This window comes from Fusarium poae, chromosome 2 (assembly GCF_019609905.1).
Source record: "Fusarium poae strain DAOMC 252244 chromosome 2, whole genome shotgun sequence".
Lineage (NCBI taxonomy): Eukaryota > Fungi > Ascomycota > Sordariomycetes > Hypocreales > Nectriaceae > Fusarium > Fusarium poae.
In genome coordinates, this window is record NC_058400.1 from 1,171,054 (window position 1) to 1,185,614 (window position 14,561).

A 14,561-nucleotide genomic window follows, 5' to 3' on the forward strand; every position below is an offset into this window, starting at 1 on the left:
CCGCTATTTCTGCAAGACAACTCATGGGACCGTTTTTCGCGAAACGCATCGTCTGAACACGTCAAGTCAAGTATGCGTTGGCTTTGGTGCCTGAAAGATAGTTGATGTCTGAGTGAAGAAATGAAGTCATCAACACGCCTGACAACTTCTTAGACATCACAATACGTCCGCATTTAGTGAGATGACAATACAAGTCAAATGAGGATAAGTAGACAACTCAAAGGAGATCAATAAAATTGAGCAAATCATGTGTGTTCATTTAAACCATAACTCGTCGAAGATAGCATAACAATATCTGTTGTCAAATTCCCATCCGTGTTCCAAAATGCAAACGCTCAATAAATTCAACCCAAACTGACCCATTCATTTCCATGCATAAATCATCTCATAATCACGTCATGCCTCCATCTCATTTCGCCCAGGATTCTCATCGTCCCACTCATCTTCAACATCCACATACGAACCCTCGAGCGATGGTGCACGTCTTCCTCTGACACCACCATACAATTGATCCAACTTTCTAGAATCTAGAAAGATGTTTTGCATTTCAGACACCAAGTGTTCTTCCTCTTCATCTTCATCTGCAGCGCGGACGCGATATCGTATGACACGACGACCAACGCCAGATGTGAGGAAAGGTTTAAGGAATGAAAAGATGGACCATGCGAAGCGAGCAAAGAGATACTCTCTGCTTCCCTCCGCGAGTGTTTCGACGTTGCGGTTCTGATACAAAGCTGCAAACTCTGCTTCTCTTCCGTCAAGGACATGAAGCACATACTGGTTATGCGTAGTGCCATTTGATGACCTGGCGACTTTGGGGATAAGTGCGAAAACGCTCTGGTCGAAGCAGACGTAGAGATCTGCCTTGAGAGGAAGGATGTTGTGAGGGTCGTCGATGGTGTGTGATCCGCCACCGTAAAGACCCATTCCATTCTTGTTGAACCATTGCTGCTCGTCTCGAGGGATTAAATGGGCCCATGTGAATGCATAACTTGTGTTTGTAACAGCGCATCGCTTGCTGTGAAGAGTGGTTTCGCATTCGGGTGCAGCCCACCAGTCGGGCACTCTGTCGTGAGGGAATTGCCAATCTCTAAAACTGGGTACAATAGGATATCGTTCTGGGGGTCAGTTAGTATTCATTCGTTTTTGTTTAAAATGAGTGATATACCTTCGCCATCGACAAAGAACCAATAATCCCTGTTCAACAAAATCTGATCATCGTCGGCGACTATATCCTTTCCCCTCTCATCCCTAGCCAATCTACCACTACCAAAAGCATTATTCGAAATGATTTGGCAAGCAGTAATTGCAGTACGATAATGAACACCCCATGCGCCGCGTAGAGGTTCGTAGTCGACGCGCGGCAAACAAAATAGCAAATTCAAAGGCTTGAGGTAACCAGGATGATAAAAGCGGACTTGATCGCGATTAAGATCGCGAATCTCAAGATTTGAAACGGCGGAAAGTGATCGAGGCATTGGAATGCGATGCTCCAAGTGGCTGAGTTGGAGAGAACGAGGAATTTCTTGGTCTTCGGATGATAAAAGACCCATGACGTTTTGTCTTTTGTTCTTGCTGCAGGATGGAGGGTCAGCCACAAGCGAGAATGACGTATATCGAAACAAGAAACTTACTTGATACTGGAGGGCTCCAGAGCCCAGAATCCATACATTGGGGAAGATGGGAACTAGTCTAGTGTACGCCACTTTTGGAGATGGTTATGGGATTAGTCACGATGACAGTAGTAAGTTTTGAGTTTGGATTTGTGTAACTAATATCTTCAAAGAATAATATAATTTATATACATGAATCAACTACCCCTGTAACAAAGAGTTTTTTTTTCTCTTTTTTTCGCCTCAACACGTGTCAGTGGCTAGTGACAACTGTTTTGCATATTCCCCAAACCTCTGGCTCCAATAGATGGATCCTCCACAAGTGGGACTTTACAGGCGGTGAGCGCTGTAAGCTCGAGATGTCTTGACCGCGTGTGTCGACCCGATCTCGCCAATGCGGATGTTGCTAAAGGTAACCTCAGGGTTGGGCTCGACCTTGACAATGTTGCTGGGAAGTCCCTCTTCCTTGGTGCAAGGTCCAGCGCCAGGTCCCTTTCCATCGAGCCACTCCATGGAATCACCCTCGCTCCACCAAACACTCATGGCGAGAACCATACCGCGGGTCATGGCATCACCCATCTCTTCTGTGCCGCCGAGACGGATGTAGTCATCTGCGTGCGAGGCCTTGCAGTACTGGTCCTCGATGATGTTACCGGTGACCTGGGGAGGTCCGGGAAGTGTGACGACGGCGCTCTTGATGACCTTGCCGTCCTGGATGTAGTGGCGGTGCATCTCCTTGAGCTTGCCGTTCTTGTCGGCGGGGAACTGGGAAACGACTGTGAACTTTCGGGTCGTGTCGACCTTGAAGTTCTTGCCGCGTCCGTAAAACTCAGGAACACCGTTACGGTTGTGGTTCCAGCCGCAGCCAGCCTTGTCGCAGATGCCCTCCTTCTGGCACTCTGTACCTGTGCAGCCGTACAGGCCGGGGACACTGCAGGGGTGAGGAGCGATGTGGGTGGCGCGAGAGTTTGCCTCCCAGATATCCATCTCGTTACAGCAGACACCCTTGCCCTTGATGTTACCCTGCAAAAGTTAATCAATCAAGTCTAATAATGTTGATCAGGATAAACTTACCACTCCGTTGATGAAAGGTGTGACATAGCACTGAGCATCACAGTATCCACCACCCTGAGCAGCACCGACCTTGCTGTATCGGCTTGTGCTCTTTCCACCATCGGCAGGCATCTCAGAGAGGTACAAAGCACCGTTCATACCACAGGGAAGCTTCTGGGTCTCAACATCGAAAGAGAACTCAGCGCCGGTAAGCTTGAGCATCTCATACTTCTTCTTGTTCGCCTCGAGAAGGTAGACACGAGGAGAAACAGACTGGCCATTGCGGAGCATCTCAAGGCGGAGAGCGTTACCAGAGGTGCTAATACCCTTGGCCTTGTACGCAGCCTCGTCCATGCCGGAGAGGATGCAGTTCTTGGCACATGTTGCCTCGTCGGGGCAAGCCTTGGAGTCGGCGGCCTCACCCCAGTTACCACAGTTCTGGCCGTTGGCCTGGCTGATGCCGTGAAGCTCTGCGTCGGCGACGATGTAGTTTGTCGCCTTCTTGCAGCCCTTTGCCTTTGTGCAGCGGTACGTCTCGATCTTGGGGTGCTTCTCCTTGATCTTGTTAGGAGTCTGGCCCACGACTGTCTGGGCGAGCAGAGTTGAGAGGAGAAGAGGAGAGAACTTCATGTTGGGCAGGAGCTGTGAGTGAGTGAGAGTCTGTGTAGAGAGTGACTGGTGATGAAGAAGATGTTTCGATGCATCGTGGAGTCCATCATTCATATCTATATTTTTTGACAGTCCACGATCACACGCTGTCTACAAGGGGTCTACCATTTCAGGCCTACATCCGAAGACTTCATGGTCAAGATCCACGCTCAAAATACAGTTTTGGATGGATTAGGCCCATCAAGCTGAAGTGATCTCCCCATTAACATGAACATTATACGTCTGTAACCAATCAAGAACCCTAGACCTCCGTATCCTCCGACATCCCGATTCGAGTCAAGGTCACATTCAGGTCCCATCTCAAAGGGAACATCTACCGAGTTCCGGAGAAGCAATTTGCGGGTGGTAAACCCCTGCAGCGACAAGAGAATGTGGAGATGAAGAACTGTAGAGTTTTTTGAACAACAAGTGCGGAGTTCGGGCCGTCAACCCTGGACGGACTGCAATATAAGAGCGAGTTTCATAAACCCCTGTCATTAACGCTTTATATCCACATTTTCCCACCTACCATAGATTTACTAGGGGTCCTTGGCGAGAGTGTGATCAACTATCGAAAGAGGAGCGGATATCATGTACGGCTCTGTCCTAGTGGCCCACGGCCATGCGGACCGACGTATGATTATGATTCGGGGTCCGGAGAAGAACTATGTAAATGGCATCGTGATCAATAGTTTGTTCGGTCTTGGTGCCAAGTGAGATTACGTGGACGGAAAGAAGGAAATGTTTTCCAACCGAGAAAGACGGACGTTTGGTAGTTAGTTGTGGCGGAACGTTAGACATTGCAAGTGCATACTAGTTTAGAGTTTTGTACCTACAGGATCTTTCTTATCTGTGTCTTAGATGGCTTACATTTGCAGCTGTGCCTGACGACAATAACAAGGTTGTTCCTTGCGGGGAAGCGTCCTCTACCGTGGAGAATAATAGCCGACTGAGCCTCTCTTTTGCATGGATTTAAGCTTGCTGCGGAAGATCGGATGGAACATTATGCGTTCATCATTGGCTTGGAATTGAGGATAGCTGCCGATGTCTCTCGCGGAATGACTTGACTTGCTTCCGATGGCAAGATTTGGATCATCTCATGACCCTCCACGACAAGACAATATGACGAAATGTCCATTTTGAAAGGGCCGAAATATTAATTCATGCGTTTCCCATTTTGGTCGAAGTAGGCGCACTTAAAAGGCTGGGCGGACTTGGGCGTCACAACGATAGTGTTTCGCTAACGGAGAGAATCCCATGATTCCGGTAGCGAAGTACGGAGAAGCTTAGCGGACACATTAATTGTACCGAAGATCAGATAATAATCAACTCCTGAAATTAGCGGCTCGTTGTCGCATAGAGTTCACCCCATGTTTAAACTAACAACACACATGAACGAGAAAACAATTAGACTTTTGGTTACCCTATACTGCAGTCCACAAATCTACAGAAGGAAGAAACAATGTAACAAGGGTATGAAACAATGCAACCTGACCCTTGAACTGTGACCAGATGGTCTAGATACTGTCTTCACGTGACTCCATGCTGACGTGAGAATTGATTGATTCGATCTTTCCATTCCGTTGCCCTATTATCATTCATTCCTACTTCTGTCGTGACCCGATCAAGCGAAGATGAAGGATCCCGAAGATAGGATTGCCACGTTGGCAGACGGGAGAAAAGTGTCATATGCCATTTATGGCACTGAAAATCCTGATGCACCCACAACTTTTTACTTTCACGGCTGGCCAGGGTCTCATCACGAAGGCTACTTGACGCACAGCGCAGCCCTCAAACACGGATTACGTGTCATTGCGACTACACGACCAGGATACAGCGACTCAACATTCCAGGAAAACAGATCAATTCTAGACTATCCCAAAGATATCCTCGAGATAGCGAATCTCCTCTCTGTGCAACGCTTCACCGTCTTGGGAGTATCAGGCGGTGGTCCTTATGCGATTGCTTGTCTAAAGGAGATACCTCGGGATAGATTAGTCGGTATAGGCACGTTGGCTGGATGTATGCCCTTGTCGTTTTCTACAGAGGGCATGCTTGGTTTGGCGCGCTTCATGTTTAACGTTGCGCCGTATGCTACTGCACCTCTCGGATGGTTGATAGATAAAATTATGGGAACCGTGGCGCGCGACACGGAGCATCCGGAGAAATTGGAAGAAATGGCGGATAAAGAGGCAGAAGCTAAAGCACCAAGCGATGCAGAAGCCTGGAAGAATCACCCTGACTTGAGAAGAGTTATTCTAAGATCCAACAGAGAAGCCATGAAACAAGGCGGGTACCCAATGGCATGGGACGCAAGGCTGTATGGAAGTGATTGGGGTTTTAAGCTGGAGGACCTCAAGGTTGGAAAGGGCCAGATGATACTCTGGCATGGAGATCAGGATCAAAACGTTCCCATCCGGGTCAGTTATAAGGCCGCTGAGGTGATTCCTAATGCGGAGCTGAGGGTCATGAAGGGGGACAGTCATATGAGCTTGATGGTCAAGACAGAAGAGCCTTTGGTGGCGATGAAAGAGATGCTGGAGAGATGACCAATATATTGTGGGAAGGGTTCGACAGGGCAAGTTTTACAATTGTAACTCATTTGTATTATGTCACGCCTGATGATGTAGACATTATGAACGCAATACTGTATAAAATTGTCTACCCGCCAAAACGACAAAAGGATCGCCACTTGATACGGCACGGGATGTTCATACCCAGCCCCAAGCGGCACAGCGACAACGTCTGCTAAAAGCAAAAAGGATTGAGACCTATATCTCAACAACGTCTGCCAGTTCCTTTCCCCATATCCGCAAACAATGTCAAACTCATGACGCACATGGGTAGCATTTGTGATTTTCAGGGTCCTAATCCACCAGAGCTTATCAATAGGCAAAGACGAGCAAGACGCAATGATCTGCAGCACGAGGACCCCTAACTCAGAGCTTGGTCAGACGTATGGATGTAATTGGTTGGCTATATAAATGGTTAAATTCAGGTACAAGTGGCCATCGTCATCTCTGCGGCGCGGTCGAAGTGTGTGTCTTTCACCGGACTGAGCTGATGTCACTGGCGTGAAAATCGCTTCAAGTGTCAGTGGCGATGGTAGTAATCTAGGTCACTTTAGAGGAAGTGATGAACGAGATGATATAATGAGATGTGGTTACTCGTTGATGTTGACCATCGAAAGGTGGTTTCTCGGCTTGGTATCGATCAACATGGGTTTATCTATATAAACTCTGGCCTCGACCTGCTGATCGAGAACTATGACAAACAACTTGAATAAATCAAGCAATCTTAAAACCAGTATCAACTTGAAAAACTACTTTTCTGAATCAACAAAATGGCTCCCAAGTATGTCTTCACGTCCTCCTCTGTAGGTCAACCACTCACAAATATGTAGCTCCAAGCGCCGCTTTTCTCTTAGCGCCCTCTCTCCCGCAAACAGGAGATACAACAAGGTCATGAACGAGCGATCAGATAACCGTCGATCTATCGATAGTACAGCTAGTCGCTCGACTCTGGGTGGAATGCCAGTCGTTGAGGTTGAGAATTACCTCATTGATCCTGCGTATCGCTGGACAACTGCGAATCGCAATTAAAACAAGGAGAAAATTGTGTTATATGATGATTAATGATTAATCAACGATGGCAATGTATATTAGTTTGCTTATGAATTTATCTATCGTTTTTCATTCTCAACATCATCAGTGCCTCTGAATTCACAACCCATGCTCATGATTTCTATATTCGACAACCTCGCGTCGGACTACTGAAAAGCAGGTTCAGGCTTCGATCCATAGGGAATGATCCTGACCATATGCCTTCGCTCATTATCCTGAAAATCCGGCACCGCCGAATGTGCCACTGATCTCTGATCCCAGACCACAACCGTGCCTGTTTCCCACTTGACTCTGCAACTAAAGTCCAAACTGCGAATATGATTCTTCAAAAACGACAACAGATGATCCGACTCCTCAGGTAAAAACCCTTCAACGTGTCGCGCGATGGTAGGGTTAACAAAGAGCGAAGGTTTGCCTGTCACCGGATGCTTGATGACAAGTGGATGCGTCGTGTTGATTGCTTCAGCCAAAGCACGTTCCTGACCTACACGTTTGACTTCTCCTTCGGAAGCGGACGTGTGGTGAAGTTTGAGATTGGATAGTGTTTGTCGAAAGGCTGGTGAGAGGGCTTCATATGCTGCTGTAAGAGAAGTGAAAGCTGTGTCACCGCCACCAGATGAGGGAATCTCGAGGACCCAGAAGAAACTTGTCGATGGGACGTTGGGTGTGAAGGTTTGGTCAATGTGCCAGAGATCGTATGTCGTTCGTGGACCAAGGAGCTTCCTTAGATTTCCCCTGCGCCTTGTTAATTAACGGCTAGTTTGATGGGAGTCGATGACTCACGACTTCTCATCAGCGTACACAACGTGGAACTCGGGCCCAGTACCCTTTGGGTATCCCATAGTTGGATGCTGATGAAGTGGTCCATAATGCCTCACAATTTCCTTCTGCCTATCAAATCCAATGTCTTTAAAGTCTTGGTCTCTCTACTCACAGTTAGTTCAATCTTCCTTAGATGCACTCATCAAAACTCACAAAAACAACAACTCCCCTCTCAGCAGCCAACAAAGCCAACTCATTCAATCCCTTCTCATCCAATTGACTGATCTGCACACCTCGAATCTCAGTCCCAACGCGAGGCGTGATATTCTCGACGCGCCCGCCCTTGAACAAATTCGTCTTAGCGGCATCAGCCCGAAGACCCGGCTCATCTCCGTCAAAGAGGGGAACCGGCACGGGCGCCATGTACCCGTCAGAGCGGGTGGGTAGATAAGCGGGATACAGCGGTTCCGAAGTCATGGTCTTGTGGTTGAATCAAGCTTTTGGTTTTGGTTTGGTCGCGGTAGTCTAAATGTCGTGATACATAAGTAGACCGTCTTCGGATGGAGACTTCCGGTTGATGATCGGGCTTTCCCCGATGGATTTAACCGTTTGTGGTAATTGTGTTACGTCCGAGACAAAAGCTCGTCATTTACAGGGCTGATAAACGAACTTGGTCTAACGACAACCCGATGGCTTTCAATGACCAATCAATGCTGGTGGGAAATACGCCGATGAGCAATTTTGACGTTCTTTTGGGAAATCTTCAGCGTCGGTAGTTGACTTTCCCGTCGTTATCTACAACGTTAAAAGTCTTCAAGAGCTTGTCTCTCCTTCCTTGTCTAACCTTGATTGAGACAAGTAAAACCAGAGTAACTTGCCGTTCCCCTCTTCTTGGAAGCTCTAGAACGTCGGGAGTACAGTCTAGGCTGATGTTGCACTCGCTACGTAGTAGTGCTAACGGAGTAGCGGCAATGTGGCTGGAAATCTAAATAAATCGCCTTCTCACCTCTTGTCGATCACTTTTTTAAACTCTCTCACTTTCTTGTCTTTCATTTTCGGGGGCTTAGGCGAAAAGACAGAGTGATCATGTCTGCGCCGTCAAGTCTATCGGAACGTCGCGATGAAGCCATGACAGAATCAACATCATGGCTGGCCAAGGTCCATCCGTATTTCAAGAATCCATCACATGTTCTGGTGTTTAAATTAGATTGCTTGTTGCTGGTGTGGGCATTTATAGCTGGTCTATTCAAAGTACGACGGGTTCACACTTGATGACTGACCCAAATTGACATTTGAATTAGGACATGGATCAATCTGCCACGACGGCTGCATTTGTCTCGGGAATGAAGGAAGACCTCAATCTCTACGGCAACGAACTGGTAGAATTTACGACATATTTCTCCATCGGCTATGCGATCTTTATCGTCCCATCGCAACTCATCCAAACACGAGTCCGACCATCTATCTTCCTCCCAGTTTGTGAGATTATATGGGGACTTTTTACTCTATTCACATACAAAGCCCCAAATGCCAAAATTATATTTGCGCTGAGGTTTCTGCTTGGTGTATTCGAGTCTACATCGTGGCCAGGTATCGTGAATCTGATCTTCAACTGGTATGTCCCCGCTTCCAGTCAATCACATACAACCTATGCTGATTCATGAACAGGTACCGTCCCGAAGAACTTGGTAAACGACTGGCTATTTTCGGCGTCAGTGGTGTAGCAGGAAACATGTTCCTCGGCATCCTCCAAGCCGCACTATACAAGAACCTCGACGGTGTCTCAGGCCATGCTGGTTGGCAATGGTTGTTTATCGTCAGTGGTATCATGACGATCTTCTGGGGTTTCATCGGCCTACTCGTCATTCCTGACTCGCCAGCCATCACAAGGGCTCTTTGGCTTACCGAAGCCGAAAAAGAACTCGCACGTCTTCGAATGAGCGACTGCGGTGTCAAAACATCTGGTATTATACCGTTCAAGACACTCGTTCACAAACTCAAACTTCTCGTCATGAGTCCATTGTCATATTTGTTTCTTGCAGCTTATCTTCAATTTGCATGGAGTCAGCGTGCAAACTCTTACTTCTTACTCTTCCTTAAAGGGTTACAAAATCCAGACGGAACACCGCGTTATTCAGTATACACAGTTAACCTGATCCCACTCGGCGGTTATGCTATCAGCATAGTTTGCAATATTGGCCTCAACGCCCTCAGTGATTGGAAAGCGTGGCGTTGGCAGGTTAGCGTTGGCGCCGCCACGGTCCAACTTATAGCGACATCTGTTCTTTCAGGCTGGCCTGATTCGTGGAGAACCATTATGGGCTTTTACTTCCTTACTTTTGCCACTGCAGCTTGGGGATATGCATTGCTTGCTTGGGTCGGTGAAATTTTGAGAAAGGAGCCCGAGGTACGATCTATTCTAGTGGCGATTGCTATTACACTGGTCTATGTTGGCCACGCAACTATTCCTTTACGCGCTTGGCGTGTGAGTGATTCTCCCAGATATCCCGTTGGATTTCCTCTAGCTGCTGCGTTTAGTGCCGGAAGTATCCTTGCTATTCTAGGGATTCTGTTCTATGTGCGGAAATATCCCAAGGTCATCAGCTGGGGACTTGATCCTACTAATGAAGTCGCGGTGGAGGAAGAGGGTATTTCTGGGACGAATGATCGAAAGCAACCGGACGAACGAAGTATTCAGGTTTGATTGTGGTTAGCAATTTCTGTTATTGGTATTTGCCACAAGTCTAGCCTCAGCTGAGCGTGAAGTGGCCAACTTAGCGACATCCTATCCGCATATTTACAAGACACACATATTTATTATGATCCCTGATTTCTGTACGCTTTCTAGGAGTCTGATGCAACCAACGTTCTCTATCTTAATCTTCTCTGGTCTAACTTTGTTTGAGAAGGCTACATAGCAATCGTAGGCAAGCTCAAATTGATGATTCATGTTCAGCCAAGCCACAAGCAATATTTCCTCCAAGTGTGTGTCACTAGGCCCTACAGTCGCGCTCTATAGCCTTATGATATTATTTTAGCTAGACCTAGTTTGTGTTCGTTGCAATGCTAGCTTCAGGAGCAGAAGTTGTTGGTTGCGCGGAATGGAGTGCAGTAGGGCAATGTAAGACAGCGAGGGAGCGCTATTGCTTTTGCTCAGCTTTGGTTTTCAAGCTATTGATAGACATAATCTTAGATACCCTGCATAACAAATATCAGAGAAAGTATGTGCGAGAACCAACAGGCGAAACAACCTGTGATTACATTGCCACAAACATGCCAGGACGGAAGTTGAGGCTGGCTGAATGAACTTCCATATGAGGATAATCCCCCAAACAACAGAGCAATGTTTTAATTACTCATTTCACTTTTTATTGAGTCTCCCTTCTCTACACTCGAAAAACATATAACAGTGCCAGCTCTGCTCTTCGTCTCTTTTTTGCTGGAAATTAACGACGAACGAGACGTTATATACAACATCTTGTCAGCGCAATCGAATTGTCCACAATGCGGTTCCAGCTGTCGAGCTTCGGGCTTATTTCCCTGTCGGCACTGCTACCTAAGTGTCAGGCATTCAGCATTACAGAGACGGGCGATGCAAATGCTCTGGCCTCTGCGATATTCGGTCCGGGTATAGAAATCCTGGGTGCAACTTTCTCAGGCGCATCGCAAAGCTCTGGAACGTTTGTCGATGGACCTTTTGGTATCGGGAGTGGTGCGATACTGACTTCCGGTTTGGCTACTGGAGCATTGCCAGGTGGTAACAAAAATGTCAACAACGAAGCACCCGGATCGGTCACATACTGTGGTAGTGGCAGTTCCAATGCAGCTGTACTCAGGGTTGAATTCTTCGTTTATCCCGCCTATAATGGTATCAGAATTGAGTTTATCTTTGCATCACAAGAAATTGGGTAAGTAGCATTCTGGGACGAGCTACGAATAACCAGTTGACTGACAATACCCAGAGATGCGCCTGACCCCATCGGTATATTCGTTGATGGCACGCAATACGCCTTGGATCCCAACGGAAATGCGATCAATGCTGCGAGCCCCTATCTTTTTTCGCCTTTCGGCATCAGACCGCCTGATAGCCTCACCTCCTATTATAGCTCGTCACCACCTTTCTGGATTGACATCCCCGCCACATTTAGTTCCACTACCATGGTAATTGCAGTTTGCGATACAAATGATGGGGCGTTTGATACTGGGCTTTTGATAAACGTTGAAGCCTGTGTCGACTGCGATGATGATATTCGCTTTGCCTACGTGACTACCACGGTTCCATTGCCGGCAGATCTACTACCATATACCACGACTATCCCCCCTTCAGGGACTGTATCTGGTACAGTCAGGATCGGGGTTGAAGAATCTACAACTACTACTGCCGAAGAAACTACAACGACTGCTGACTTGGGAACAACTACCACTACGGCCGGCGAAATCACTACTACTACCGCTGACGAAGTTACTACAACCACTGCAGACGAATCAACAACTACTACTGCCGATGAGACCGTAACTACTACAGCCGACGGAACAACTACCGCTATTACTGACGGAACAACGACTACTACCCAATCATCCTCCACAGACTTAACTAGCGATGACCCTACGGCTGTCACCACCCAAGAGGCTACTACAAGTGGAACCACTGAGACATCAACCGAGGATGGTAGTACAATCATATCTTCAACACAGCTGCCGGGTACTACTACATCTACTCTTACGACAAGTGGTACAACGACAGAGTCTTCAACCATTGCGACTGAGTCGGATACCGTAACTACAACATCCCCAGATTCATCCACTGAGAGTACGACGGGTACAGAGACGACTGATATTTCTGATGCCCCTATCGATGGTACTACTACGACCTCGGTCGATGTTGAAACACCCTCCATAAGCTCGACAGTCTCGACCTTCACGAATGAACCCACCAAGAGTACGAGTAGTGGAATCTCAATCGATGATACCACAGGTATGTCAACGGTCCAGAATCAATGTCCGGGTCACTGTCACATGCCCGACGGGGAAGATCTCACTTCTAAAACTATGTACTAATATCGGATTCAGTTCCCAATCTCGGTACTACAACTACAGCAGAGTCTCTGGGAACAACCACGGTCCAGAAGATTGAGTCTTCAACCAACCCTATCACTCCCTCCTCTCTTGTGCCCGAGGAGGAAACAAGCTCCAGCGATAGTAAGTACCCTTTAGCCGTGGAGGCACAAATCCAAGATACCTTTCACCGTGCCTTTACGTGCACTGGTTAACATTCGATCCTCAGTAGTCATTACTTCAACGGCTGACGACGTGCCAACACCGCCAACATCGACTTCGTCTGCCATGCCATCCAACTTGGCAGTTATTGGAAACTTCAGGTTCTTTGGATGTCTAGGATCTCCAGAGGGTTATCCCAGCTTCGAATTGATCGGTGAAACCTCCGACATGACGACCGCGGAATGTGTAAGGCTCGGAGCCGGGCGTGCTTATATCGGCATCTACCTAAGGTAACACCCCAGGCGCAATGAAACTTAAGGATTCAAAACTTACCTCATTTAGATCTTGCTATGCAGCAGATACTTTGGACGCTGCCGACACGGTTGCGGATGGTCGTTGCGACTTACCATGCCCTGGAGATCCAGGCCTCTTCTGCGGTGGAGTGGTCGACGCAAACTCAAATCCCGAATCACGATTCAAGTCCCGTGGACGTCTCAGCCGTCGAGATGCTCCTCCGGGTATCCTTCTCACCTTGTATGCTCAAATTGAAGCCATTTCTGGTACTCTCACATCTTCAGACACTATCAGCACTGTTGACGCAATAACAAGCAACTCTCTTTTACCTACTGGAGACTCTACCATTCCTTTGCCTCTTTTGTCAAGCACGCAATCATTTATCGACTCAGCTATCACCGTTGAACCATCGGAGCCTGTCACTCGATCGCAAGGCGGTCGACCTATCATTCCCCCATTCCCAACCAGTGCCACCTTCAATTTGGGTAACTCTACAAGCACCAGGGTCGGAGTAGCACCGATAGTCACTACCGTAACATATACGGTTGTTGATCCCAATAACCCATCGCATTTAACTGTGACTGAGTTTTGCAGTACCCTGAGACCTTCTCCTTGTCGTCTATGCCAGCACCAGCCACGACCAACGGTGGAAATGACAACCATCAAAGTCGATTGCAATGCTTGTGGTCACTCGGGCGAGAACACTATCCTTCTTGAAGTTCCAGCCGGTGCAGCTGTAGCAGCTCAGACGAGGGATCATGCTGCTTATCAAACTCACCGAGTGCAACATCATGAGCCCAGCCCATATGAACAGAACCCTCACCCTATTGAGGGAGACTCTCAAAATTGGCAAAAGCCTCGACCACAAAGCGATCTACCTACCACTGGAGACAGACCACATGAGGGCGACGGAGGGTATAGGTTTGATCAACCTCAGACTCACCACGACCGTCCTGTTGGGGCTGGAGACTATGATGAAGGCAAGCCGGCTAAAGTGAGCGAAACAGAACAAAGGCCTGGTGGCCAACCTGTTGAAGTGCCTAAGACGGAACCAAAGCCTGACACGGTGGGAGGGAGTGACCAGCCCAAGCCCATGGAGCCAACATTCCACCGTAGGCCAGGTCCGGCCTCTACACCGGCGGCGCCGAATGCTCCTATCGTGGTGGTCTCTGCAGCGGTATCGAAAGCAATGGAGGGGATGTTGGTGACGATGTTCTTTTTTGCTGGGCTTGTTTTCCTTTTGTAAAGATGCAAAGATTTAACTACGATGCTAAATCCAGCAACATTATTCTATTATTTTTACTATTTGTAATCAATGGGGAACGTTCTATTCCACCTTTGGCTACGTATT

The 14,561-nt window shown here is 47.7% G+C and overlaps 7 protein-coding genes across 7 annotated transcripts; 4 read left to right on the top strand and 3 right to left on the bottom strand.

Moving 5' to 3' along the window:
- Positions 1 to 396: 396 nt before the first annotated feature.
- FPOAC1_004313 (uncharacterized protein) lies at positions 397 to 1,672 on the bottom strand (the record flags this gene model as incomplete). The annotated part of the gene is made up of 3 exons (XM_044848865.1): positions 397 to 1,118; positions 1,169 to 1,575; positions 1,635 to 1,672. The coding sequence occupies 3 exons, from the start codon at positions 1,670 to 1,672 to the stop codon at positions 397 to 399; spliced, it is 1,167 nt and encodes a 388-aa protein (XP_044707575.1).
- Positions 1,673 to 1,943: 271 nt separating this feature from the next.
- On the bottom strand, positions 1,944 to 3,296 carry FPOAC1_004314 (uncharacterized protein; the record flags this gene model as incomplete). The annotated part of the gene is made up of 2 exons (XM_044848866.1): positions 1,944 to 2,636; positions 2,688 to 3,296. 2 exons carry the CDS (start codon positions 3,294 to 3,296, stop codon positions 1,944 to 1,946), a joined length of 1,302 nt encoding a protein of 433 aa, XP_044707576.1.
- Positions 3,297 to 4,948: 1,652 nt separating this feature from the next.
- Positions 4,949 to 5,863, top strand: FPOAC1_004315 (uncharacterized protein; the record flags this gene model as incomplete). The annotated part of the gene is made up of 1 exon (XM_044848867.1): positions 4,949 to 5,863. One exon carries the CDS (start codon positions 4,949 to 4,951, stop codon positions 5,861 to 5,863), a length of 915 nt encoding a protein of 304 aa, XP_044707577.1.
- Positions 5,864 to 6,657: 794 nt separating this feature from the next.
- FPOAC1_004316 (uncharacterized protein) lies at positions 6,658 to 6,916 on the top strand (the record flags this gene model as incomplete). Its single annotated transcript, XM_044848868.1, has 2 exons — positions 6,658 to 6,668; positions 6,718 to 6,916. The coding sequence occupies 2 exons, from the start codon at positions 6,658 to 6,660 to the stop codon at positions 6,914 to 6,916; spliced, it is 210 nt and encodes a 69-aa protein (XP_044707578.1).
- Positions 6,917 to 7,083: 167 nt separating this feature from the next.
- FPOAC1_004317 (uncharacterized protein) lies at positions 7,084 to 8,176 on the bottom strand (the record flags this gene model as incomplete). Its single annotated transcript, XM_044848869.1, has 3 exons — positions 7,084 to 7,672; positions 7,721 to 7,863; positions 7,913 to 8,176. The coding sequence occupies 3 exons, from the start codon at positions 8,174 to 8,176 to the stop codon at positions 7,084 to 7,086; spliced, it is 996 nt and encodes a 331-aa protein (XP_044707579.1).
- A 609-nt stretch (positions 8,177 to 8,785) lies between these two features.
- On the top strand, positions 8,786 to 10,403 carry FPOAC1_004318 (uncharacterized protein; the record flags this gene model as incomplete). The annotated part of the gene is made up of 3 exons (XM_044848870.1): positions 8,786 to 8,950; positions 9,001 to 9,314; positions 9,368 to 10,403. The coding sequence occupies 3 exons, from the start codon at positions 8,786 to 8,788 to the stop codon at positions 10,401 to 10,403; spliced, it is 1,515 nt and encodes a 504-aa protein (XP_044707580.1).
- An 800-nt stretch (positions 10,404 to 11,203) lies between these two features.
- On the top strand, positions 11,204 to 14,456 carry FPOAC1_004319 (uncharacterized protein; the record flags this gene model as incomplete). Its single annotated transcript, XM_044848871.1, has 5 exons — positions 11,204 to 11,607; positions 11,662 to 12,674; positions 12,770 to 12,898; positions 12,984 to 13,206; positions 13,259 to 14,456. The coding sequence occupies 5 exons, from the start codon at positions 11,204 to 11,206 to the stop codon at positions 14,454 to 14,456; spliced, it is 2,967 nt and encodes a 988-aa protein (XP_044707581.1).
- Positions 14,457 to 14,561: the final 105 nt, after the last annotated feature.